The sequence below is a fragment of the Geotrypetes seraphini genome, chromosome 8 (assembly GCF_902459505.1).
Source record: "Geotrypetes seraphini chromosome 8, aGeoSer1.1, whole genome shotgun sequence".
Lineage (NCBI taxonomy): Eukaryota > Metazoa > Chordata > Amphibia > Gymnophiona > Dermophiidae > Geotrypetes > Geotrypetes seraphini.
The window spans coordinates 130211704-130237633 of NC_047091.1; the positions used below are offsets into that span (position 1 = coordinate 130211704).

Genomic DNA, 25930 nt, shown 5'->3' on the forward strand with positions numbered 1-25930 from the left:
CTTTACAGCCCGGTACTGTTGATTTTTCTCGCAGATAACGAGAGAGTAGATGTAGTAGACAACATAGTAATAGTTTTGCACAAGAGGATTTTATTTCATAATTATAATGAGTGGCCATTACTTTTTGCATAAAAAAGGAGTGTTATTTTTAGATTGTTTAAAGTTTAATAATACTTTGGGCTCCTTTTATCAAACCGCGCTAGCGGTTTAACGCGTGTAATACCACGCATTAAACCGCCGGCCATACTAGCCGCTAACGCCTGCCTTGAGCAGGCAGTAGTTTTTTGGCCAGCGCGGGGGATAGCGCATGATTAAAAGTCGCGCGTGCTATCCCCGCTAGTGTGGCTTGATAAAAGGAGCCCTTTATATACGTCATATATGTATGAGACAATCAAATCTCAATAAATAAAGTACATTATATTCATTGCATGCAAAGTTGTGTTTATGTGAATATTTCTGGGGAAGGGAGTCCATAGCTGTCATCAGATTCTTAAAGGGATCTGTGACACAAAAAAAAGGTTAAGAATCGCTGACATAAAGGGTGCCAGCTATTTATCTCACCATAACCTCCTTATAATTTATGATGAGCCCTCCAACCCTCCCCTCTCCAAACTTATACCCTCCTGTGTGCCACCCCTATAGCACTTAATGGCTGCAGGTGGCACCCATACGGCAGTATAGTAAGGTTTGGGTGGGCTCACCCATTCAGCCATAAATGTAGTGGTTAGAATGACTTATGGGCCTGTGTGTAGCTCTACTAGGCTTCCCCATGCCAGATGCTGCTGTTTAAGAGACAGGTATATATCTTTTTCTTCTCATGTTTGTGTGGTGGAAGGAGGTTAGTGAGCACTGGGGAAGTGTGGGAGTGTCTTACTTTGATGTATGCAGTGGCCATCTGGTCAGTTTGGACACTTTTGTGGCGCTTAGACCCTTCTAAACAGGTCTAGTTCCAAACATATAAGTTCTGTCCAGGATGTCCTGGTGGTTAGGATGTCCAAGTGCCAATTTAGGATGCTCATTGGACGCCTTATGTTTTTTGATTATGAGCCTGATAGTGTTTCAATCACTTCCAAAAACCAATATAAGTAGGAGCAAGATGGAAATGGTTAATAGTAAACAATTCTAAATTTTCACCACATGAAAAGGAAAAGATTTCTCATAAGAACTAAGGTAACAGTAAGGTAAGATCTAAGGTAACTCATAAGATTTCCATAGCAGGAAAAGCCAAAAGCAACCATGCAGAGTTCCTGCTGGTAAAAGATCCTAGTAATAAAACACAGGGAGCAAAAACCTCGGGGGCCTTGCAAAATAAAGATTTTTATGCCAAACAACTGTTCCTCTAGATCAGGGGTGTCAAAGTCTCTCCTCGAGGGCCGCAATCCATTTGGGTATTCAGGATCTCCCCAATGAATATGCATGAGACCTATTATCATACAATGAAAGCAGTGCATGCAAATAGATCTCATGCGTATTCTATTGGGGAAATCCTGAAAACCCGACTGGATTGCAGCCCTTGAGGAGGGTCTTTGACACTCCTGCTCTAGATTCTCTCTTATATTGCTCAAAACAAAGTACAATGAGGTCATGTAGGTTCCATTTATACTATTCACTTAGTAGTGTTTTTGCCTAATATTCTAGCCAGGGATCTTGGGATTTGAACCTGCTGCCTTTTGGCTCCTAAAGGTGTAACTTGTTGAGCTGAACTAGTAGAAAAAAAACCTGTCTACTTGAACCATATGTATTCACTTATTGCTCCACCCAGTTACAAAGGTAACAAATGTTCTGCATGTTCAAGTAATTTATAAAACTAGCTTCCCCCAAACATGCACGTAACAAAACTGATTGAATCCTGGTGGTATCCTGCATTGAGAATATAATTTTGATTTCGTAATGTGAGCAGGACTGCATCCCTATGCATGCAATGGGGTATATCTGGGATTTGCTTAGCCTCTTTGGGCTGACCTGGGTAAGCTGGAAACCCAAGGAGTGCGCAAGTGGATTTTGAATTTTATTGTTTATTTGATTTGCTGCAGCTTTGTAATACAGGAATTGTTGAAATGTGTCTGTTTCCTAGGCTTGGTTTGCATTATGACTGAAAAAGTGACACTTTGAGGTCCTGGAGTAATGTACCAGTCTTTCATGAATGAGAGACCGGTAGAGAAGACAAACAAGAAAATGTTTTCTTAGGCTTTCGATACACCTGATATGTCTGTTTAGCCTCAGTAGTGAAAATTCTACAATCTCCATTTATTTTCTGATTGTGTTTCAGAATATGAAATAAAATTATTCCCTCTTCTCTTATTGCATGGCTAATTTACCCACCCCACCCCTTTTTACGAAGCTGCATTAGGCTTTTTTTTTAGTGTCGGCTGGGGCAGTATTAGCTCCGACACGCGTAGGAATTCTATGAGCTTCGGAGCTAATAGCACTGCAGCCAGCGATTTAAAAAAAAAAAAAAGTCAATGTAGCTTCGTAAAAGGGAGAGGGAGGTTAATTTTAAACCATTGTTTCCTATGTTTTGGGTAAGGAATGTGTCTGTACATCCATATTTTGTAACAGAGAAGGAAGTTTGTATAATGTTGTCTTTGTAGGCAGCTGTGTGTTTGCAGTGGCAGTTGCTAGGCGGGGAAGTCTCAATATCCAGAGGCTGAGAGGAAGGCGGAGTTGCCATAGCGGTGCCAAGTGGACATCGGGTTGGAATATTCCTGTTGGCTTTCTGCTGTCAAAGAACTACATACACTGGGACGAGGAGCAGTCTCTGATCAGAGGTAAGTGTGAGGTTACATGATGCTGTTTACAGCTATTCTGTACCTTCTTCAGGAGTCCAAAATGCTGTCTGTGCTTTTCAGTTTGCATCTGAGAAGGCAGTGAAAATTTGACATACTGTTTACCATATTTTTCGGACCATAAGACGCACTTTTTCCACCCCCAAAAAGGGGGTGGAAAAGGGGGGTGCGTCTTATGGACTGAATACACCGCATGCCCCCCCCCCCCCCGGTACCTTTTTTAAGTGGCGGTGGTATAGAGTGGCACAGGACCAGGCAGGAAGTGCAAAGATCGTGCTCCTGTGTTGTGCGTCGCTCTGCAAAGAGGCATCCATCTAGCAGGAGACTGTGCTGGACCACCGCCACTTAAAAAAGGTACCAGGTGGGTAGGCTTCAGGCTGCAGGCTGCTTCTTCGGGCTGCGAGCTTCCCAGCACCAGACCACCAAATGTACCTATGTGTAGAGGAGGAAGAACCAAGATGAAAAAAATTCTGAACCAAATTTTTATTTCTTGGTTTTTCCTCCTCTACAGGTGAGTGCATCTTATGGTCTGAAAAATATGGTAGCTTTTCTTTTCTCTTCAGCTTACATCTTTTTTTAAACTAATTTTTATTTGTAAGGCATTATGGGTCTGATTCTAAATTGGTAGGCACCTTGGAAAATAGTGCCTACTGTATGTCAATCAAATTTAAGCTCCGTTTGTAGAATCACACCAGTGGCGCCTAAATCAAATTAAGTGCCGGTAGGTGTCTACAACTTAGGTGCTGGTATATTAGGCCAGGGTTTTCCTGGCCTAAAATACTGGCACCTAACTCTATCCACACCAAAACTCTGCCCCTAACCACGCTTATTTTCTGTGTAGGCGCCTCGGTATAGATGCCTACATCCAAGTTGTAGGTGCCTATTGGCAAATTAATTAAAAAAAATTTTTTTAATCATTTTTGAATGGCACTTTCAATTACCGCACCAATTAAAACAATTTAGAAATTAAACTAGGTTCAGTGGTGGTGGTATGGAGGTTGTTTTTTTTTTGGGGGGGGGGAGGGAGGAGTTAGGGTTGGGGGTTTAATGTTGGGGGTGGGGATTGTGCTTAAAAATTATATCAATTTACTTACAGGTTGTTTGCCTATAGCTCATTCTCTTATTGTAGTGTTATATTGTTGCTCTTGAATGACTATTGTTTGCGATCTGTTGGACACCAATAAAATTGTTTTCAAGCAAAAATTAAACTAGGTGATTAGATTAGGTAGGCGCCCCAATCTAGGCGCCCAGCATAGACACAATTGTGTCCATGTATACACATTAAGATAACACATATAAAGGCACAATACTGACTCCCATAGGAAGAAACAATCAAACTACATGGGCACAGCATTCTCCCTCCACTCTATTCTTTTTCCCCCCTTTCTTCACCTCCAGTAATTTTTTCCAAGGTCTTGGGTAGGAATCCTCATATCTTTCAGCAAGAATGTCAATTGGATCATGCAGCATGTCCAAAAGAAATACCCCAAATTTCATAATAAGAACTAGATGAGAGAGATGACCTTGCTAGAGAGGGTAGTCCCTTAAGAGCAAGAGTGTTCAGAGCAGAGATAGTCAGGTTTTGCCCAGTGGGTGTTTTTCTGTTTTTTCAATATTGTCAGGCGAAAAGCTTCTCTTTACTGAATCTGTTCCTTCTTAAATTTCAGGCAGTTTTAACATAGGCTTCTGTATTACTGTAATATAAATAGTGGTACCATTAAATTTTGCCTGTTCTCAGCCCTCAGTGAATATTTCAATGCAAGCTGTATCCCAGGGGTTGGAGTGACAGCTCCAAAACTGTGCTCCCTCTGCCAGGGACAGAAGTCCTACGTCAGGGACAAAAACTACTTCTGTGAGAGCAGCCATAATGAACCCTTCTCGGACTCAGAGGGAGCTTTCAGGTAATGCACTTTCCTTGTCATCAACAGCAGATGAATCCAGAGACTAGTGGGATTATGTCCATCAACCAGCAGGTGGAGATAGAGAGCACTGAGTTGTCCTCAGATATATCTTGGATGCACAGCTCCTGCTTGTGGATTTCGGTTCCAGGCCTGGATGTTTGGAAGGGGTATTCTGGCTGAACGGTGCCAGCTTTGGAGGTACACCTGGGCCCTCCCAGCATCCCTACCTCACCCTCTTCAGGGTAACACCTAGGCTTCCCCCAGGTCCCTTACCCTACTGGACATGGTGCCTTCTGGACAATAGGGGTTCCTCACAACTCCTGGATACTACGGTGGATTTCGAGCCAGGCTTGGCAGCTACTGGCTTTAGTTTCTTGGATCAGAAAAGAGAGATATTCCTGTGGCTTAGGCCTCAGAGGAGAAATATTCCTGTGGCTTAGGCCTCAGAGAAAGATTCCGGTGGCTTAGGCCTCAGGTAAGAACTGTTCCAGTGGCTTAGGCCTCAGGTAAGTAATATTCCTGTGGCTTAGGCCTCAGAGGAGAAATGTTACTGTTTTTTAGGCCTCAGTTAAGAAATGCTACTGTGGCTTAGGCCTCAGTTGAGCTGCGGGATGTTGGCTGTACGGTGCCAACTTTGGGGAGCAACACCTGAGCTCTCACAGGTCCCTTCCCTCCCCTCCCCCTGAAGAACTGTTAGTGACACGGAAGGGGGGTTAGTGAGGCTGCCTGCTGCTCCCTGCGCCGGTCCGGGTTGGCTAGGACGGTATGGGTGAGTATAGTGTTATGGCGGCTGTGCTTTGCCAGAGCCCACTGGTTGCAGCTAGGTCAGGCAGCAGCGGGTGGTAGGAGGCCCTGAGGGCGGTCGGCTGAAGCCTTTCCCTCCCGTCATGGCTCAGGGGAGGTGGGGCTGTCGTGGCTGTGACAGCTGCCGTCACCGCCACCATCAGTCTTTCTCCTCCTGGAAGAGGGACGCCGCCTCCGGCAGTGCTGCCTTTTCCACCACTGACTGGCTGGCCCCAGTCACCACCGCCACACGGGCAGGGGGGTTGACCTTGGCTAGGGCGCCAGTTCGCTTATGGCCTAGTGTACCTTGTATAGTCCCAGCTGGCTGACAGTTAGCTGTGGTTAGGTTAGTTGAGGGCTAGTTTACAACTCTTTCTCTCTTAGTCAGAGTTTATTCTTTCTACTCCTTCTTGGTTCATACATGTGGAAGAGTGGACTAGAAGTTGGATCAGCTGCCTCAGATCCTGAGGTTGCCACGGTATCTCCTTGGGACTCTGGGGAAGACACTTGTCACTTCATGGCATTTTTCTTGACTTTGGTCAGCAGTTTACCTCCTGTGGGAGCCCTATGGACTTTGTGCTTTGAGAGGGCTGCAGTAAGAGGGGGAGTCTTGTCATGTTTCCAGGCTTCATGCCCTAGAACCTTGTGAGGGGTCAGCTAAGGACCATTGCCAGACATGATGGTTTCATTCCACAGGAAGTTATTTGGGGCCTGGTGGTCACATTAGGAGGCTGCTTTGCACACATTCTATTCATGGAGGGGTACTGTAGCTATGAATTCCGCAGTGTGGTGCTCTCAGGCGAGGATTTCTCCTGCTCATATGTGCTATGAGGGTTAGCCTCTGTATGATCATGGGATACATACTCTCTGGAATTCATATCTCCTTGGAAGTGTGCTGCAGGGCAGGATTTGGGGACAGGGGATTTCAAGTTCACTTGTTTATTTCCCTCCCTATGTTTGGACTACATTGGTACATCTCACTAGTCTCTGGATTCATCTGCTGTTGATGACAAGGAAGGTAAAATCATGTCCTTACCTGATAATTTTCTTTCCTTTAGTCACATCAGATGAGTCCAGAGCCCCACCCTGTTGTGGGGTTTATCGCTCTCAGTTGCGGCTTGGGCATGCTTTTCGCCTGAAATTGCATTCTCGATTTAATAGCATCAGTGTTTCGGGTAAGTTTTATATGTCTCATGCCTTTTATGTGCTTTATTTCAACTACTTTGAGAAGACCTATACTGGTTGGCCAGGAGGCTGTGCATCCAAGATATACCTGAGGACAACTCAGTGCTCTCTATCTCTACTTGTTGGTTGATGGACGTAATCCCACTAGTCTCTGGATTCATCTGCTGTGACTAAAGGAAAGAAAATTATCAGGTAAGGACATAATTTTACCTTCTGACTGGATTAGAACTACATCTCAACAGTCTGGTTCTCTAGTAAGTGAGCTGGTACCAGATATACTATTTCAGTGCTGTATGTATGAAGAGAAGGTGGGGTGAGGTTGTGCGAATGTGTGATAATGATGGAGAGGGCTAATAACTATAAGAATATGATGGGAAAAGTTGTGTGTGCGCAGTGTTGACTGAGGAAAGAAATGCAGAAGTAAACGATAAGAAATTGGAGCTTCTTAGCATGACTGTAGTACTACAAGTGGGCAGACTCAGGAGCAATGTCAAGAAATAATGTTTCATAGTGGTGAATGCCTAGAATGCCTTTCTGGAACTGGTAGTGAAAGTAAAATGGTACTGATGACCTGGATTGGCCACTGTGAGGAAGGGCTAATGGGTAGATGGACCATTGGTCTGACCCAGTAAGGCTATTCTTATGTTCTAAAAGCTGGCATAAATAGAGAGCACCCTTACTTGCAAAAGAGTAACGGGATTGTGGAAATGTGACCTCGTGGCACCACAGGCCAGAAAGCAGCTATGGGTTACCTGGAATGTTGCTACTATCTGGGTTTTTATCAGGTACTTGTGACCTGGATTGGCCCCTGTGGAAACAGGATACTGGGCTAGATGGATCATTGGGATGACCCAGTAAGGCTATTCTTATGTAACCTGCATGGAGTGACTCTTACAGCACTAGGCTTCCAAGAAAGCACTAGGGAATCCTGCAAGGAAGCGACCATGGTTAAGCAGTCTAACAAATGTTAATAAAACATAAAACAAATTTCAGAGAACAAGGGAAGCCTGAATGTTTTGGACAAAGGCTTTACTAGTTTTGGGAGCTACTACAAAATATATGCAGTATAAGAAGATAAGACATGGAAGGAGACGTGTATATTGAATTTACTGCTATCTTGTATATCGTATATCTAATGTGTGAAGAAAGCAGAGCGTACAGCTGAGCCTATTTGACATTTAAATCACAATTTAGACTAGAGTCTGGAAGAACCTCCAGCACAAGGAGTCTTGAAAAATTAGGGTGGCTCCCTTTGATGCAATTAGGAAGGAGAGTTAAGGAACAAGGAGTGGGGAAGGGATGATTTTACACTTATTGAATTAAGGAATAAACAGTGATCTTGAATCTAGTCAACAACAGAATGAAGACCGTTTTGGAAAGGGGCTGTGTTAGGTGAAAAAGAGGGGAAAAGAGAAGAGAATCTAAATGTCATCTTCATACAGGCAAGAGACTGAATCAATCAATAAATAAGAATGTGTGGAATATGCATAAAGGATTCCTAAATGGACAGAGAATCAAATCAAAACAAGTGGCAAATCAGTAGTTGGGAAGCAAAGCTAGTGCTGGGCAGACTTCTGTAGGCTGTGTCCGGATTCTAGATCTGGTTGGACTGGAGCATGATTTGAAGGCAACTTCAGTAGTTGAAAATTAAGCCAGTGCTGGGCAGACTTCTGTGATCAGGTCTTTATCTGCCATTGTCTACTATGTAAGAGGGGCAGTGGGGAAAGAAACATATAGGGGCTAATTTTCAAAGCACTTAGACACGCAAAGAACTATAAGTTTCTATGGTACTTTGTATGTCTAAATGCTTTGAAAATTAACCCCATAATGTTATACATGTCTGATTTTGGGAGGAGATAAGGTTGTTGGTGTGTGCTGTTGAAGGAACAGTGTTGTGAGCTTGTGGTGTTGAGAGCAAGAGTCATGTGAATCTCATGTTGGTGGGAAACAAAGTTGAAGCAGTGTGTGGTGATAGAGGGGGGGGAGGATTGTGTGCGCTCTGTGTCAGATTGACAATATGGGTTTTTTTTCTTGCAGGTGTTTAAAAAGCAGTGTGGGAGATGTTGCATTTCTCGATCATATAACGATAGCAAATGCCACAGGTATGGCCATATGCAGAACATGCACCGTGCATCTGCAGGTTGCTTACATCTTCTTTTTAACACTGCAATTATGATAAGTCCAGAGCTGGTGCATATGCTTGTGAAGGTCAATGAGATTCAGCTGGTGTTTTCTGAGGAGCAAACTGCAGCGCTTTAGGATGGCTCTGCCAGTATCAGTAAGGGCAGAAGCTCTACTCTCCACTTGTACTGGTGACAACTCATTTTCTTTTGATTTTCTTTTTCTAGAAGAAGAGCTTGGAAAGAGAGGTTTTATTTTAGATCTTTTTGGCTTGTTGACTTTTATTTCATTGTGCGCAAGTGGACCAACATGGCAACCACACTGCTTTATTCTAGAGCAGGGGTGTCAAACTCAATCACATAAAGGGCTGAAATCCAAAACATAGGCTAAGTCGAGGGCCAAATTTTTAATTAAGATACTTAGGGGTTCTTTTATTAAGGTCCGCTAATCGATTTAGCGCTCGCTTTAATGCCTCTTAATAAAAGCACCCCTGCTTAGTCTTAATAGAAGTATAGGGTTACAACCTCTCCAACCTTGCGCCAAAATTAAAAACTTGGACAGCCGGGTGAGTGCAGGCAGCGTCAGTAGAGCCTTTCAGTGGGTGAATCTCTTCATAAAGTCTGTTAATAAAGCACAATAAATACTTACAGGAGGTTTTTTTGGAGGAACAAAATTGGCAGCACCTTTTAAAAAATGGAACCCAATCCATCAAAAACCTCATAGGAATTTGCAAGTCCCTTCCCCACCAACCAGCATTGCAATGGGGATAAAAAAATGGAACCCAATTAAACAAAAACCTCATTTGCAAGTCCCTTCCCACCAAACAGCATTACAATGGGATAAAAAAATGGAACCCAATCAAACAAAACCTATTTATCAGCCTTTTTTTTTATTTATTGGGAGACTTACTGAGAGGTGCAGGCAGCTGGGAGTACGGGGCAGTAGAGAGCAGGCAGATGGAGTTGATCCAGTTTGCGGCGTTGACAGCAGCTGGGAGAGTGCAGGTAGTCAGGAGGACCAGCAGCAGGGAGGACCAGTTGGCTGCGAACGTCAACGCCAGCTGGGAGGATCAAGTGCAGGCAGCAGCAATAGAGAGCATAGGTGGGAGCACAGTGTCGCAAAGCATGGCAGTCATGAGACGCACGAATCTTGAGGTGCTGAATCTTCAGCTGATGACTTCCGGTGGGCCAGCTTTATAGTAAAGTGCTAATTGTCTCGCAGGCAAAATTCTATGACCCCGCAGGCCAGAGTTTGACACATCTCTTCTAGAGGAAATTAAATTGCCACTTTCCTAAGAATCCCTAGGTAAAGGGTAAATGCTTTACCATTAAGTCTTCTCTGTGACCAGATGGCATAATGGTTGACTGGTATAGTAATGAATAGGAGATGTGTGATTTCCTTCTCAAGTTTTCTTTGGGTTGGAGATGAGATTCCAGTTTCTATTTTGTGTGCTTCTCTCCAACCAGAAAAGTTGCTTCTGTGGGATGCACCCAAAGTAGGAGCCTTGTTCAATAAAGACCATATCTTTAGGCATAGAGTAGGAAATAGTCCTTTTTGGATCAGCTCTTTGTATGGTGACAGGAGATGACCCTTCCTTACTCTGTCATTTCTGATAGATGAACATTTTCATCTTTTTGTCTTTAGATACAGAACAAGAACAGTATGAGCTATTATGTCCTGATGGGTCTACAGCAAATTTGACAGCATACAGCAGCTGCAACCTGGGCCATGGCCCTGGCAAGGCAGTCATTAGTAGGCACAGCTTTTATAAGATTGCCAAAAAGTTCCTTACTGTAATACAGGTAATTTGGAACCAAGAATTTTTTCTTTGGTATCTCAAGGCTTTTATCAAACATTCAGGGAATAAAATCATAAACAGGAGGTTAAAGCTCCTCCTTTCTGTGCTGCGTACCTTTCCCCTAGGTTGACGCTGCTCCTTTTTTTTTTTACTTTTGAAAATCTTTATTTAATCCAACCAATCTTAATTTAATAAAACCATCTGTGCCATTTTCAGAACCTGTTTGGTCAGAAAGGGAAGGCAGAAGCCCGTTTCAGCCTCTTCACATCGGCACCATTCAGAGGGCAAAACTTACTGTTGCGTGATAGCACACAAAGTCTGCAGCTTGTGGAGGAACAGTCTGACATCACTGAAATCCTGGGCCGGGATTATGTTGCTTTATTGAATGGACTTGGGCATGAGGGTAAGATACAAAGAGTTTCCTAGGAAGAACCAAAGGCATAATGCTGAAAGACACAACTTTCAGTGAGGCTGGAGAAAGAGGTGTGGAAAACCCTCCCTCTCTCTCCACTTCCCTTCAGCGTCTTCTCCACTCTCTCTCCACTTCTTTCCAGTGTTTGTTCCCCTCTCTCTCTCCTCCCCACTTCCATGCAGCTTCTGCTCCTCTCTCCCTCCCAACTTCATGCGGCATCTGCTCCCTCCTCTTTCTTCCCCATTTCCATTCATCGTCTGTTTCTCTTTCCCCTCCCCTTCGGTGCCACTTGATCTCTTCCCCTCATTGGGTCAGTTCTCTCCCTTTCTGTCACCTTCATGGGCGCTTTTCAGAATTGAGGTTTTCTCTCCGAGTGGCCCAGATGCCAGAGCCTTCTCACAGGTTGTGCATGACTGCCCTGAAGCTTCTCCTCTGATGCAACTTCCTATTTCTGCCTGGTCAGCTTGCATCAAAGGAGAAGTTTTGGGGAAATCGTGCGCGACTTGTGAGAAAGCTGTGGTGTCCGGGCCACTTAGAGAGAGAAAATTCTGAAAAGCGCAAGTGAAGGTGAGGGGAAAGGAGGGAGATGGCCTGATGAGGGGAAAAGATGCACGGATCACGGCAATTGGGAGGGAGGGGGCTGCTGGACCGTGCAATCGCAAGGAAGGCTGCTGACTGGGAAGGGAGGCAACGCGCTGCAGATACTTTACTGCAAGGACAAGGCCATTCACTGCTCCACTGGGCAGTGAATGGCCTTGTTCCCATACCTGCAGCTACCAATCTTTTTTTTTGCCCCGTTCCTGCGGATTACCTGTGGGTAACAGTCACCGTGTCATTGTCTAATACTGCTAGGAGAGGGCAAGTTTTGATGTTGTTGAAAGATAACTACTCCTTAATCTCATCTGCACTCTCCTGTACAACCCTCTTATCCTGGAGTAGATGATCACTTAACCTCCCAAACCTATTACTTGAGTTGGGAATTCCCAATTCCAATTCTAAATAGACAGGTGAACAGTCAACTCAAGTGATAATCTTTGTGCTTGCCTGATAGGCGTCCTGGATTAACTCTCTACTAAAATCATTAAATATCCTAGACCAGGGGTGCCCATACTTTTTTGGCTTGTGAGCTACTTTTAAAATGACCAAGTCAAAATGATCTACCAACAATAAAATTTTAAAAAACACAAAGCACACTGTACGCAGAGAAAATGTTAATTATCATTTATATTCAGGGTTTTTCAAAGAGACTTTAAAATATGCAGATGACTTTAAAATATGCAATGTCACCTGAGTAACAACTATACAAAAATAGACAAATATACCCCCTCCCCTTTTACTAAACCACAATAGCGGTTTTTAGCACAGGGAGCTGCGCTGAATGCCCTGTGCGGCTCCCTGTGCTAAAAACCTCTATTGTGGTTTGGTAAAAGGGGGCCATAGTGCAAAATATAGATAGCAGTTATAAATTCGGATACATTTTGATCACTAAATTTAAAATAAAATCATTTTTCCTACTTTTGCTGTCTGGTGATTTCATGAGTCTGATTGCACTTCCTTCTGACTGTGCATCCAATCTTTCTTTCTTTCTGCCTCCTGCATGCTTTCTCTCTTCCAGACCTCATTCCATTCCCCAACCAACATCTCTCTCTGTCCCTCCATGAGTTCAACTTTTTCTTCCTCTCTCCCTGCCCCCCCTCTTTCTTTCTCTCTCTCTCTCTCCCTGCCCCCCTTTCTTTCTGTCTGTCTTTCTCCCTGCCACCCTTTCTTTCTGTCTGTCTTTCTCCCTACCCCTCTTTCTTTCTGTCTGTCTTTCTCTCTCTTTGCCCCCCCAAAGCCACCGCCGCCAATTTCTCCTTGCTTCCCAGACACCAGGCCAGGTGTGTACAAGCACCGGGCCCACAAGCCTTCCCCCACTGACATCAATTCTGACATCGGAGAGGAAGTTCCGGGCCAGCCAGGTAGTGATTGGCTGGCCCAGAACTTGCTCTCCGAAGTCAAAATTGACGTCGGGGAGGAAGGCTGTGGGCCTGGTGCTTGTATGCGCCTGGCCTGGCGTTGGGGAAGCAGGGAGAAAAGACTGCAAAGGCAATGCGAGTCAATCAGGGAGCCAGGGATTGGCTCCACGATTGACTCGCGTTGCCTTTGCAATCTACTGGTCGATCGTGATCGACCTTTTGGGCACCCCTGTCCTATACTAAGTGCAGTAGTTTGAGATGTAAAATGGATATTTACAAGATGAGGAATATATAAAATGCCAAATATTAACTAATCCCAAATTGCCTACCACATTCTTTAAATTACATCTATATTTGCTTTCCCTCCACTAGCATTATCCAGACTGTGATTTTAAAATGAGATTAAAATTCCCTTACAGTTAGGGACCATCTTGATGATCCAAAGTAGCAGGCCCCGCTTGCCCTATGTCACATTCCTCTTTGTAGGACCCTGAGCCTGTATCTGCTGCTCTGGTGGAAGAAAATTCTTTATAAGTCCACATTTTTCTTTTTAGAGCCCATGGCAGTGGTCTCCACTACGTGGCCCCAAAAATCTTCCATTATGGCCCTCAGACAGTTGGCTCTTCAAATCTTAATTTCAATCTTGCCCACTTGATATAGAAACTGCTAACAATCTCTTAAGGGTGTTATTCAGGTGTCAAATTTATGGAATTTGCTACTGTTGACAATCCAAAATAAAGTGAATTTTTAAAAAATATACCTTTGAATGATTCAAAATACAGCTATACGTCTAATCTTTGGCATGAAAAAATCTGGACATATTACACCGTATTATAAAAAACTGCATTGGTTACTGGTAGAAGCTAAACTTTCCCCCTCCCTTACTAACGTGTAGCATGGGTTTAAGCACCGGCAGCGGTGGTAACTGCTCCGACGCTCATAGAATTCCTATGAACATCGGAGCAGTTACCGCCATTTCCGCAGCTAAAATCCGCACTACACATTAGTAAAGGAGGGGGTTTGTTTGGTATTGCTCCCACTTATTTATTTAATCATTTTGTTTTACCAGCAAAAGTTCATCATACACGTGGAACTACTCTTTTTTTTATTTCCAACTTTGAAGGGATGTCAGTTTAAAAGATTTTTTGATAAAACTTTATTTTTCCAGGCTGGGGTTTGGAACAAAACTTTTTAAGTGTTTTGTTTCTGAACACATTTTCTTATCAAACATTTAGGAGATCATTGAAGACTTATTTATTTGACAAATTTGTTTAACTATTCTATTTTCTCAAGATAATGTAGATGTAATTTTTGCTGTGTTTTTTAGCAGTTTCTCTTGACGTTAACCACTCTGAACTGCAAGGTACTGCGAGATACAAAAATAAAGTTATTGTTTATTAATATTAGTATTAGCATTTTACCAAATTAGTAGTGTGTGTAAGCTTGAAAAATTTTGGTGGCTCTCAGAGCTTTATTGTATTCGACATTGCGGCTCTCTACGTGAAAAAGGTTGGAGACCTATAGTCTGCTGTCTGGCTGCTTAACAACCGAGATCAGCAATTGGTATAACACTTACCGAGAGGGTATATGTTTAGAAGGGTATGATACTGCAAGACTAGAGCTGTGACTATAAGCATCAGTATTAATTAATGATATCACTAGCCTCTGAAAGCACCTTTTATAAAGCCCTATTACAAGCAAGTAGGTTATTTTAATGAAAGCCAAGATGATGATCAGGAGACCGTCACTGTTCCCTACTCATACCCCAGGTTTACCAGCTGAAATCCACTTTAAAAGTACCGTACTTATTTCAGGTGCATGAGAAGAAGATGGAAACTGAAGGGTTTTAATTCCTGCTTAACAAAACTTGTTTCTGCTTGCTCACAGACAGAAATCTTTCCCGCTTTAGAACATTTTGTGTTTGAAGGACTGAATGGTTTGTTTTTTTTCATGTCTGTGGTCTTAGGGAGCTCGCTGGACAATAGCATTCTGCGTTGGTGCTGCATCAGTGCAGCAGAACTGCATAAGTGTGAAGAGTGGGCTCTGAATATCCAATCGGATCCCTTGGTCTGTGTCCGAGCATTTTCACAAACTGGCTGCATAGAGATGATCAAGGTAATCAATGAAATGGATTTGGTGGCAGATATGGCTTTTTCTTCTGCCACTGCAAGAAAAATTAGACATGGCTACAGTTAGTAGGTTCTGTGTTAGAATTTGTTGCATTGAGGAGGGGAATAAGGAGGACTCCAGCGAAAGGGAGGTATTGGTCATCATATAGTGAAGAAATCGGTGAAAAACATTTTATGCTATAAAGGGTCATGAATTTGATATACCACCTTTCTGAGGTACAACCAAAGCAGTTTACATTTATTATATGCAAGTACTTTAAACTAAACTAAACCTTAAGTTTATATACCGCATCCTCTCCACGGAAGTGGAGCTCAGCACAGTTTACAAGAACTTAAAATATAAGAAGAGAAAGGAAAAGGTTTACATGAGCTTATATATAGAATGGAAGAGTAAGAAGGAAAATAGAATTACATGTTAGAGAAGAGCCAAGTTTTCAGTTACTTTACATTAGGTGCTATGACAACTTTACACTGTTGTAACACGACTGTACTGAACACTTCTCCGTCACTCTGTAACACCACTGTACTGAACATTGGTCTGTTCTTCTCAGAAAATAATGCTCTTGTTGAGAGCTGCACTGGACAGTGCACGATTATTCTCTGAGTTCACTGCATGGAATCCTGCACTGGAGTATGTATAAAATCTCCTTCACTGGGCTTTGATGCTCAGTGTGAGGAGCTCTTAGAGTGAGGAATGTTGTTGCTTTACAGCGTAATGAGGCTGATGTTGTATCCCTGGATGCTACACATGTCTACATTGCAGGGTTCTGTGGCTTGGTCCCCGTGGCAGCTGAATACTGGGGTGAGTCCATAAAGCATCGGTGAATATCAAAGCAGAAATCAGTAATTAAATTGCTGCCACTGATGCAAATACCACAGGCGCTTTTAAGCTATGAGAATTCTATCAATAAAACAAAATTCTGTCTGTAGTTTTAATTTGATTATTATTTTATATAGGCAAAAATGGGGCAATTCTTTTTTTTTTAAAATAAATCTTTATTCATTTTTATATCTTACAACAAGTGTACCAATAATTGACAATTGAAATTAAATGCATCACTTGAATTTCTGTCATATTTAACATTAATACATAAAATTTAACCCCTTCCCTCCCATCCCTACCATAACATATGCAATCAAATATATCCTATAAAATATTCTTTTTTACTGACCCATACATTTAAAAGGGGGCAATTCTATAAGTGGGTGCCTGCTAGGAAACTATTCTGTAACAGAACCTAGCACCTGTTCTAGAATACTAGTGTATCCTGGTATCAACACTCTTACGATGTAGGCTCCCGCTTATGGTAGCCAGTGAGCTGCTATAAGTGTGAGTACCTAACTTGCAGTATTCTGTAAGGTATCAGCATAATTCTATAAATGATGCTAAAACTTGCGTTCAGAAATTTGAACACGTGCCCAATTTCTGCGCACAACTTAATTGAAAAACCGATAATCGGGTACAAATTTGTGTGTGTATTTTTAGGCCAGGTGTAATTTTATTTATGCATTATTTTAATTGTTCTGGGTTTTACTAAATGGTGCTAGAGGCTTTTAGCGCAGGCTGGCGAGGTAAATGCTCCGATGCTCATAGGGATTCTATGACTGTTGGAGCATTTACCTCACTGGCCCACGCTAAAAACCTCTAGCGCTGTGTAGTAAAAGGAGCCCTTATTTATTTAAGTTATTTATACACCTTATTTATTTAAGTTATTTATACACTACTTATCAATGGAGATTGGCTAAGCGGTTTACATTCAAGTACTTCAAGCATTTTTCCTATCTGTCCCGGTGGGCTCACAATCTGTCTAATGTACCTGGGGCAGTGGAGGATTAAGTGACTTGCCCAGGATTGCAAGGGGCAATGTGGGGCTTGTACTCATAACCTCAAGGCTGAGGCTGTAGTTCTAGCCACAAGGCCATGGGGTGGGGGTGTGACCTTGGGGGTCATGTGCAGTTGGGGTGTTCCTCCAGTTCAATAATTTTTATTAAGTATTTTAAAGGATACAAGAATCATTTAGAGTACATAGAAACAAAATAAAGCTTTCTGTATATAAAATATATAAATCTATGTTTAACTGTATAGGAGCAAAGGCTCCAATTATTAAAAATGTATGTAAGGGATATATAAGATAAAGATGAGAGAGAGCAGTAAAGAAAAAGGAAAGAAAAATGAAAGAGAGAAGAGAGGAGAAGAAAAGGATAACAGGAGTGTCTAAGAAGATGAGCGTACATAGGAATCTAAGAATGACCATGGAGATTTGTTGTATTTCAAGTTCATGCAGGTTCGGAATGTAACTCTCTTCTCATATGCATAGGATTCAAATCTATGATACATACTCAGAGAGTTCCACCAAAAGGTATAATCTAATAGCGAGGGTGATTTCCAATTTTTTAGAATGTGCATGAGAGCAGTCACCAACATGGTATCAATGAGTTTAGGTGGACAATTTGATTGTGTGAAACATGGGTGTTGAGAGCGAAGGATTACAATGTCTATAGAGATTTCTTCTGAGCAGTTAGTAATAGATTGTATGGTGTTCCAGACATAGGTCCAAAAAGAGCGGACTAGAGTACAATGAAATAACATATGATCAAGAGTTCCTTCCTCTTTCAAACAGTTCCAGCAAACAGAGTCTTGCTTTAAGTTAGCTTTCCACATGCGAAGTGGGGTCCATATTGCCTGCCACATAAGAAAGTACATTGATTGTGATACTCTAGAAGATAAAAGCGGGCGATTTGTTGATGACCAGAAAAGCTCCCAATCAATGTCAGAAAGCGGAGTGGTAAGTATAGCGTCCCAGTGCTTCATAGAGTGAGGTGAAAAAGTGAAGGAGTGATCTCTTAAAATACTGTAGAAGGATGATATCGCCTTGCCTTTTAATAGAGACAGAGAAGACCAGTTGTAAATAGTATTTTTGGAAGTCATATAGTCAAATCGTATATGCAAAGAAGGCAACACTCCAGTGAGAGAACGCCATTGTGAATAGGTAGAAGGAGGCAGCGAGTATGTAGAGCACAGTATATCGAATGGAATTAACGAGTTGAGGGTAGACAATTGATGGACAAACCATATACCTGCCCGCTGCCACCTTTTCCATGATAGAGATTTGTCGTGATTTTGAATTTTGGGATTGTTCCAAAGGGACATGAGTGGACTAACATTAACTGAGATTTCAGTCAATGTATCTATAAGATAAAGAGCATGCTGCGTTGCACCCAATAAAGAGTATCTCTTTAAGTGCCTTGGTATTGACACCGTTAGTAAGCATGAGATGTGTAAAGGCGTACATAAAAAACATTCCATTTCAAACCAGGCAGGAAGATCTTGAGTGGGAAGATTTTGAGTGGAGGAGTTAGTGAGCCAGTAAGCTCCATATTTGGCTAATGAAGCAATATAATAGTGATAGAAATCAGGAAAGTTGAGACCACCGTTGATCTTAGAGGCTTTCAGTTTGGCGAGAGCAATTCGAGGTTTTTTCTTGTTCCAAATGAATTCAGATATTTTCATATTTAGCCAATGAAATAATGATTTCCGGCATAACAGAGGGAGCATAGAAAGGATATAATTAATTTGAGGGGCCAGAGTCATTTTGATGGATGCAATTCTACCCCACCAGGATAAAAAGAGTGGAGTCCATCGAGATGTAGTGTTTAGAACTAGATTTTTGACTTTAGATATATTAAGATCTTGAGCATGAACCGAATCTTTATGTATTAAAATCCCCAAGTATTTCACAGCTTCATGTGACCATGAGAAAGGAAAATGAGCCAAATCTGATGGAAGTATATTATCATTTAGAGGGAAGATCTCTGATTTCTCCCAATTAACAGAGTATCCGGAAAGGAGGGAGTATTGAGTGATAATATGAATAAGATTGGGAAGGGAGAGTAAAGGGTCTCTCAGAAAAAGTAAAACATCATCAGCATAAGCTGCTAATTTGAAATCTCGATCAGAGGAGGGAATACCTTTAATTGAGGGACTTTGTCATATAGCTGAAAGGAGTGGCTCTAACACTAAATTAAATAGCAATGGTGAGAGAGGACAGCCTTGTCGAGTACCTCTATGGAGGGGAAATTTATTGGATAAAGAATTGTTAATCCTAATACGAGCTGTGGGTTGATGATATAGCGTTTTTATCCAGTTTGTAAAAAATGGGCCAAAATTATACCACTTCAGGACATGGAAAAGGAAAGGCCACTCCACTCGGTCAAAGGCTTTTTCAAGTTGGGGTGTTCCTGTTATTTATACGTACTGTTATAGAAGAGGGGGATTTGCACCTACTTTAGGTGTGAAGATTTACACCAGGATTTAGTTGATGTCAATTCTCACACCTAAAGTTAAGTGTAGATCACAGTACAAAGCACTATTCTATAAATGGCGCCTAACTTTGAGGTCCGTTTATAGAAAGAGAAATGGAATGAGACTTATATACTGCCTTTTCGTGGTTACACATTCAAACTGGTTTACATATTTACAGGTACTTTTTTTGTACCCGGGGCAATGTGACTTGCCCAGGGTCACAAGAAGCAGCACTGGGAATTGATCCCACAACCTCAGGATGCTGAGGCAGCAGCTCAACCACTAAGCCACTATTCACCTATAGAATAATGCTTAGTGCAGTTTTTAGTTGGTGCCAATTTTTCAGCACCTCATTCAGGACCTGTCCATATGCTTTCTTTGAATATGGTATGTAATGCGCCAAATCTTTGTAAATCGAAGTTCTAGGCGGGTTACAAGCAGAATATCACTACGCAGAGTTATCCATGGAATCATATGTGATACATCAAGTTGTACACATATGTGCTATGCAAGATGGTCACATTTATAGAACAGCGCTTTATGCAGATATGTGCATACATGCATGTGTAAGTGCTAGTATTCTAAACATTTACATACGCAGTGTGCACATAGATCTTTAGCACCCAGTTTATGGAATTGCCCATCATGTGTGGTATTTGCATCTGCTCTTTATGGGCCCCTTTTACAAAGCCGCAGTAGTGATTCTCCGCAGCAAATACACCGAAGCTCATAGGAATTGAATGGGCTTCAGTACCTTGTAAAAGGGGCCTTATATGAGGAAATAATTCAATAAAAATAATGTTTTTAAATGTGAAAACATTTCATGCTTATTTCCCCTCCTTCTTGACTTAAATAAGCCCTGGGAAATCTGAGTAAAGCTATAATTTCACCTGCATTGAGGACGGAGAATGTTTTAAAGAGCTGATTTATGTTTTTAATGGTTTTTAAACATTTATATTCTGTTTTCGTCCAAAGTGGATCACAATAAAACACACACATACTAATAATTAAAACACAAACATGCAAATAAATTCAACTACCAAAATTGCTTCCCTCCTTCTCTTTAAATAAATCTGACAAAGTAAAATGCAGACATGCTGAGTATTGACTGCCATGATTATAACAGTAGTTTGTTAAATTATTTTTGTTTATAACTGATAGTGTTTATTAAGTTGAAATATAGCATGAACATCAAAAACCTACAATGTCAAGTGATCCAATACCAAATGGTTGAAAACAGATAAGCAAGCATGTCATGATTCCTTCAACCCACAACACAACTTATACCCCATAGCTAATTCCCCCGTTACCCCTCACTCACCCACTTATCCCTATACCCCCTCAGGCCTCACACACACAATCTACGCCCCCCCCCCTCTGTTACAGCAATGTTCATTTCCACATTTCATATTTCTGCCAACAGCTTACAAAGCTCCCCATTCTAAGAGGTTTAAAGTGGTCAGTTTATAAAGAGCATACCACTCATCCATTTTATCAATAACCAATGTCCAATTTGGCTTTTGTGGTCTTCTCCAATGTGTAGCCAATACAAAATGGGCAGCAGTCAACAGTAATTTGGAGAAGCACACTTCATCATCTTCCCAAGCCAGATCATATTGATGCTTAGTTTTTGTAAGCAGTATATACATTTTAAAATAAATAATAAATTAAAAAAAACCACCTCCACTGCTACCTCCACAGTTCTACCCAGTACCCCAGACAAAATAGCAAACATATGTTTCCAAAACTCTTGTACATACTTCCATCCCCACCACATTTGGAAAAAGTTCCCATGCATCCCACAACCTTGCCAGCAATATCCATCCTCTTGACCCTGTATCTTAGCCAAACACACAGAGTATACTAATACTATCACTGCAAGAGGGCCTTATACCTATTTTCCACTATCCCTGCAGTCAATCCCATGGAGTTAGAATGAAACCACTCTATCCTAGAGATCTCCCGGCCCCAAACAGATTCCCAGGCCTTCCTATATGGTAGGGGTTGCTCCCCTCTAACATTGAAGCAGCGATATATAGCAGAGATTGCTCCCTTTTGCATGGTGGGACCTAAAAGCTTCTCAAAATCAGTTTGCCTCCTAATTTTTAACACAAAAACACGACAAACAGAATAAGCAGAGAAATTCATGCTCTGAGCACGGCACAAAGGCAGGTTTCAGGAATTCCCGGATGTGTGTTGGTGAGTGATTGATGGGGTGATGAGTGGCACTGGGCTGAGTATTAGGTTATAAGTACAGAGAAATTGAATGGGTACAAGAGTGGATAGGGGGGTGTTAAAAGTAGTTTGGGAGCTGACTGAGTCACTGGATAGGGTCTTAATTATAACTGAGGGTAGGTATCGGAATTATAAGAGGCAGGATGGACTGAGTTAATGCAAGGGAAGCTGAAAAATGGCATACAAAAAGCATGGGTGAGTGCAGGGGAAATGATTTGCAAATGGCAGAGAGATTATTTAAGTGCTGAGAGAATTTGAATGCTAGAGTGGTTTCAGTCAGTCCTTTTTATCTTCTCCCCTGCCTGCTTCTCTTCCCTTTCTCCCTTCCTTTCTCTTCGCTCCCCTTAATTACCTCTCTCACCACACTTCTGCAGTTCACTTTCTCTTTGGCTAGCAAGGATGGTATCCCTGCTAGCTCTTCTTTCCTGTTGCAGGGAAAGTCCATAGTCTGCTATTGAGACAGACCATGGGGGAAGCCACTGCTTGTCCTGGATCAGTAGCATGGAATGTTGCTACTCTTTGGGTTTTTGCCAGGTATATGTGACCTGGATTGGCCACTTGAAGATGGACTAGAGATGGACCATTGGTCTGACCCAGTATGGCTATTCTTATATTCTTATTCTATCAGCAAGGGTGGGAAGTACGACACAGGAAACTAAACAAAACATTTTTTTTTCATTTGCCCGCACATACCTATAAGGCACCTGATGAAGTGGACTCGTCCCCTTGAAAGCTCAGGCCCCAATAAATCAGATACTCTGTTTACAGAAGTTAGATAGTTCCAGATCTAATAGATGCTGGCATTTTGGTTTAGAAGTTGGGACATTGGATCATTTGATATTTTTCTGTCCCTATATAAATGCCTTTTGGAAGTTAATTTGGCCCCAAATTAATTCACTGTTAGAAAATCATGTTGCCCTTTCATATGACACTATATTATTTGGTACTTCAATGAGATTTAAAAGCCAAATTTCAGCTAATAATAATAAACTTTTATTAATTTTAACAGGGGTTGCCATTCAGCAGATTACAGGGAATTGGAAAGATTATACTAAATTAAATTATACTTTTTGGTGGAATTCAGTGTGCCATATTTATAAGATGGAAAGGGTATTTGCTCTGCAACAAGGTAATTATAATAAGTTCAAAAAGATTTGGGGGCCATTGGCGATTTATTCTAGTGATCAGACATCTTAAACACCAAAGTATTGAATAAGATAAGGGGGTGGGATTCTGAAGGATAATACTTCATAATTGTTATTTATTGGTATATGGGCGGGAGGGGTGGGCTTCTTATAATTATTTATTTGGAGTAATACAAATTGGTATATGGGAGGGAGGGATGGGTTTCTTATATAATTATTTATTTGGAGTAATACAAATAAGAATGTCAAGTGATGAATTAAGGTATTTCTGAATGAATGTTGTACACTTGTTGTAATTTTTGAAAATGAATAAAGATTTATTAAAAAAAAAAAAAAAAAGATACTCTGCATGGTGCCACCAACCTATGTGATGTTTTTAGTGAAATATTTCCAATCTAATTAATGATTTGTGAGTCGCTCTGTGCCTAACCAGGTTCAAAGCGACGTACAATTCAAGTAATTGGCAAAAGATGGAAGAAATGGGTGAGAGGGGATATAGCATGGGAGGAGGAAGGAGTGAAGTTCTCTACAGGGAAGTATTGAGGAGATATTTGAAGTACAATTTACATTGGAGGGGAGGAAATCTGAGAGTTGGAACAAGCTATTTCAGTGTCATTTGGTGACTCGGTTGCAAGCTGTTACACTTTCAGCTGGGGATGACTGTATCATTGTATTCTATCACAGATAGCTCTAGTGGAGAATGATCCATACCAAGGTCCTAATGTTCTCAATCATGGTGCTTTTTGCATGTTCATAATCTGAGACAATCGGCTGTACTAAGTACTGATAATCTTGTGCAGGAGGCCACAGCAACCAGGCAGCTTATGCTCTCATTTTTGACAGGTGGCGAGTGCATGCTTGACAGTGGAAGGGCATTGGGTATGGAGAAGCTGATCCATGTCTCGGATAAAGGTACTGTGGAATAGAGGGCACCACAGACACGAAAACCTGTGAAAAAATGTGCTGCTAATCCTGTCAGCACAGAAACTGTCCTTCAAGGCCTAAGGACCTACCTTATCAGGAAATCCAATAACTATTACTTTTCCTACTCTTTTCCATCCCCCTGGTTATCACCTCACCCAGGTGATCCCTAAAGGTTACCTAGCAAATTTAAGATTACACTTTCATGTATGCAGTAGGGCAAACCCAGAGCTGTTCCAGCCTATTTGGATTCACCTGAGTGATATTGTAACTTGTACAGGATATAATGCTCTTTATCCTCAATCCATAATTACAGAAATAGATCTGGATTTACCTCACTCAAGTACCCATACTATATCTGAGCCAGTAGTCACTTTCTGGCCAACAGGTGGGTTGGTGACTGGCTTGGTGCCAGAAAGCTGTTTGCAGAGTGCATGCATGTTTCTCTTTCATGGCTTGTTCTTTGACTGTGCAGGTCTTCCACCTGTGTATGCTGTGGCTGTGACCAAAAAGCTAGCTCGTCATGTAAATATTCATAACCTTGGGGGACGTCGCTCCTGCCACAGTCATCTTTACAGCCCTGCAGGATGGCTTCTGCTGTCCAAGTATGTCATAAGGAATCTGGGGAATGACAGCTTCAGCTGTGATATAAATTCAGGTAAGGACACATTGCTTCCCACTCTATTCCTTCCTCACAAGCTCATCATTGCTGATAGAGGCTTTTCTTTTGCCTGTATAAAGCTGGCAAAAACTTTCATTCCTATTCCCAGTTACAGCTGAAATGGATTCCTTCCCACATATATTCAAAGCTATTTAATTGTCCAGAAATGGCTGCTGCCTTGTTAAATAGTGTTTTAACTGGCTAACCATGACTATTCAGCAAAAGATAATCAGTTCTCTCTCTGAATATTTGCAGTTAATGACTAAAAGTTAACTGGCTTTATTGCACAATAACCAATATTCAGTTCTGACTGGCTAAGTTTTGCTGACAAATCGGACTGCTTAAACAGCAGCCCTGTCTTTGCCATTATAACTTAACCAGTCAGTGCTGAATATCAACTTAACTGGTTAAATTATAGCTGGTCAAAACCCCCCAAATACTGAAACGCCAGTCACCGGAAACAGCCCGGCATTGAATATTTGGGCTCATCGCTAAATGTGGGTCTTAGGCTGCTTCCTGCAGTCTGAATATCGAGCCTCTTAACTTTAGACCAGGAAGGCTGGCATGGGTTCCCTATTTGACTTGATGAAACTTGGCAAAGACTCCCTTCCAGCCTAGCGCAGGCTCTATGTCAGGGAAGTTTGGAATGGGCTCCTTATCGTTTGTTCAGGGTAGGTTGGCACAAACTTCTTTCTGTTTGCTCAGGGGAAAGTTGGCATGGGTTTCTTTCTCTGTCTTCTGGAACTATTGGCACATGTTGTATCTATGTATTCTGCATACAATTGTGGCCATAGGTCACCATGGTCTCTTTTATTTCTTTGCCTGGGTAAATCTAGCAGATTAGCATGAGTTGCCTTCCTATTTCCTGGGTAAGGCTGGCACTACCTGTCTGCATCTTTCCTTTTCTTGTTTGGATCAGAAAAAAAAAATAATGATGGTTTGGTATTGTTTATTCTACCCTGTAGTCTATCAGCATTACTTCTGGAAAGGATGCATGCCTGGAGCAGAAGGGAATCTGTGCAAGGTGTGCCTAGGGAGAGAGGAAGCTGCTGGGAAAGACAGCCACCGTTGTATTGCCAACCATGATGAGCGCTACTATGGAAATCTGGGTGCCCTTCGGTGAGTGTCCAGCAACATATGGAGACCTAAAGGGTTAGTTTCTGACTCGTCTGTCCTAAAGAAATTTCTCACAGTGACAGATTCTTCTACAGTACTGTACATAGGCAGACCCACAAGCTTCATAGTTCTAACCAGATCAGATGCCCAGAATGACCAGATACTAGTCACAGGGCCCTTGCTTAGTACCTAGCAAAACCAACATATAATAACATCCCATTGTTTGGGAAAGTGACTCTTAAAGGGAAATTTGAGTTCTATTGCAGACATCAGTATTTTTCTGCTTACCAGTTCATTAGACAGATTATTCAGTCTGGGATCCAGAAGAGGTAAGCCTGTGTCTATGCAGGTTCTGCTTGGATAAAACTGGGGAGAGGATGAGTTGTGAGTGGGAGAAGGCTATGAACTTCAGGGTAGTAATGGAGGAGCTTTAAACTCTTCAACTTTAGGTTTGCTTTGGGCAGGCAGGAGAGAGATTT

General features: G+C 41.9%; 1 protein-coding gene across 1 annotated transcript in view; it reads left to right on the forward strand.

Moving 5' to 3' along the window:
• LOC117365813 (saxiphilin-like) overlaps nt 1-25930 on the forward strand; it is a 67146-nt gene that overhangs the window by 17161 nt on the left and 24055 nt on the right. Inside the window, 10 exon segments of the mRNA XM_033956674.1 lie at nt 2592-2768; nt 4525-4687; nt 8693-8757; nt 10421-10578; nt 10791-10977; nt 14908-15056; nt 15782-15872; nt 23597-23665; nt 24150-24332; nt 25301-25454. Of these exon segments, the coding sequence (XP_033812565.1) occupies nt 2592-2768; nt 4525-4687; nt 8693-8757; nt 10421-10578; nt 10791-10977; nt 14908-15056; nt 15782-15872; nt 23597-23665; nt 24150-24332; nt 25301-25454 (1396 nt within the window).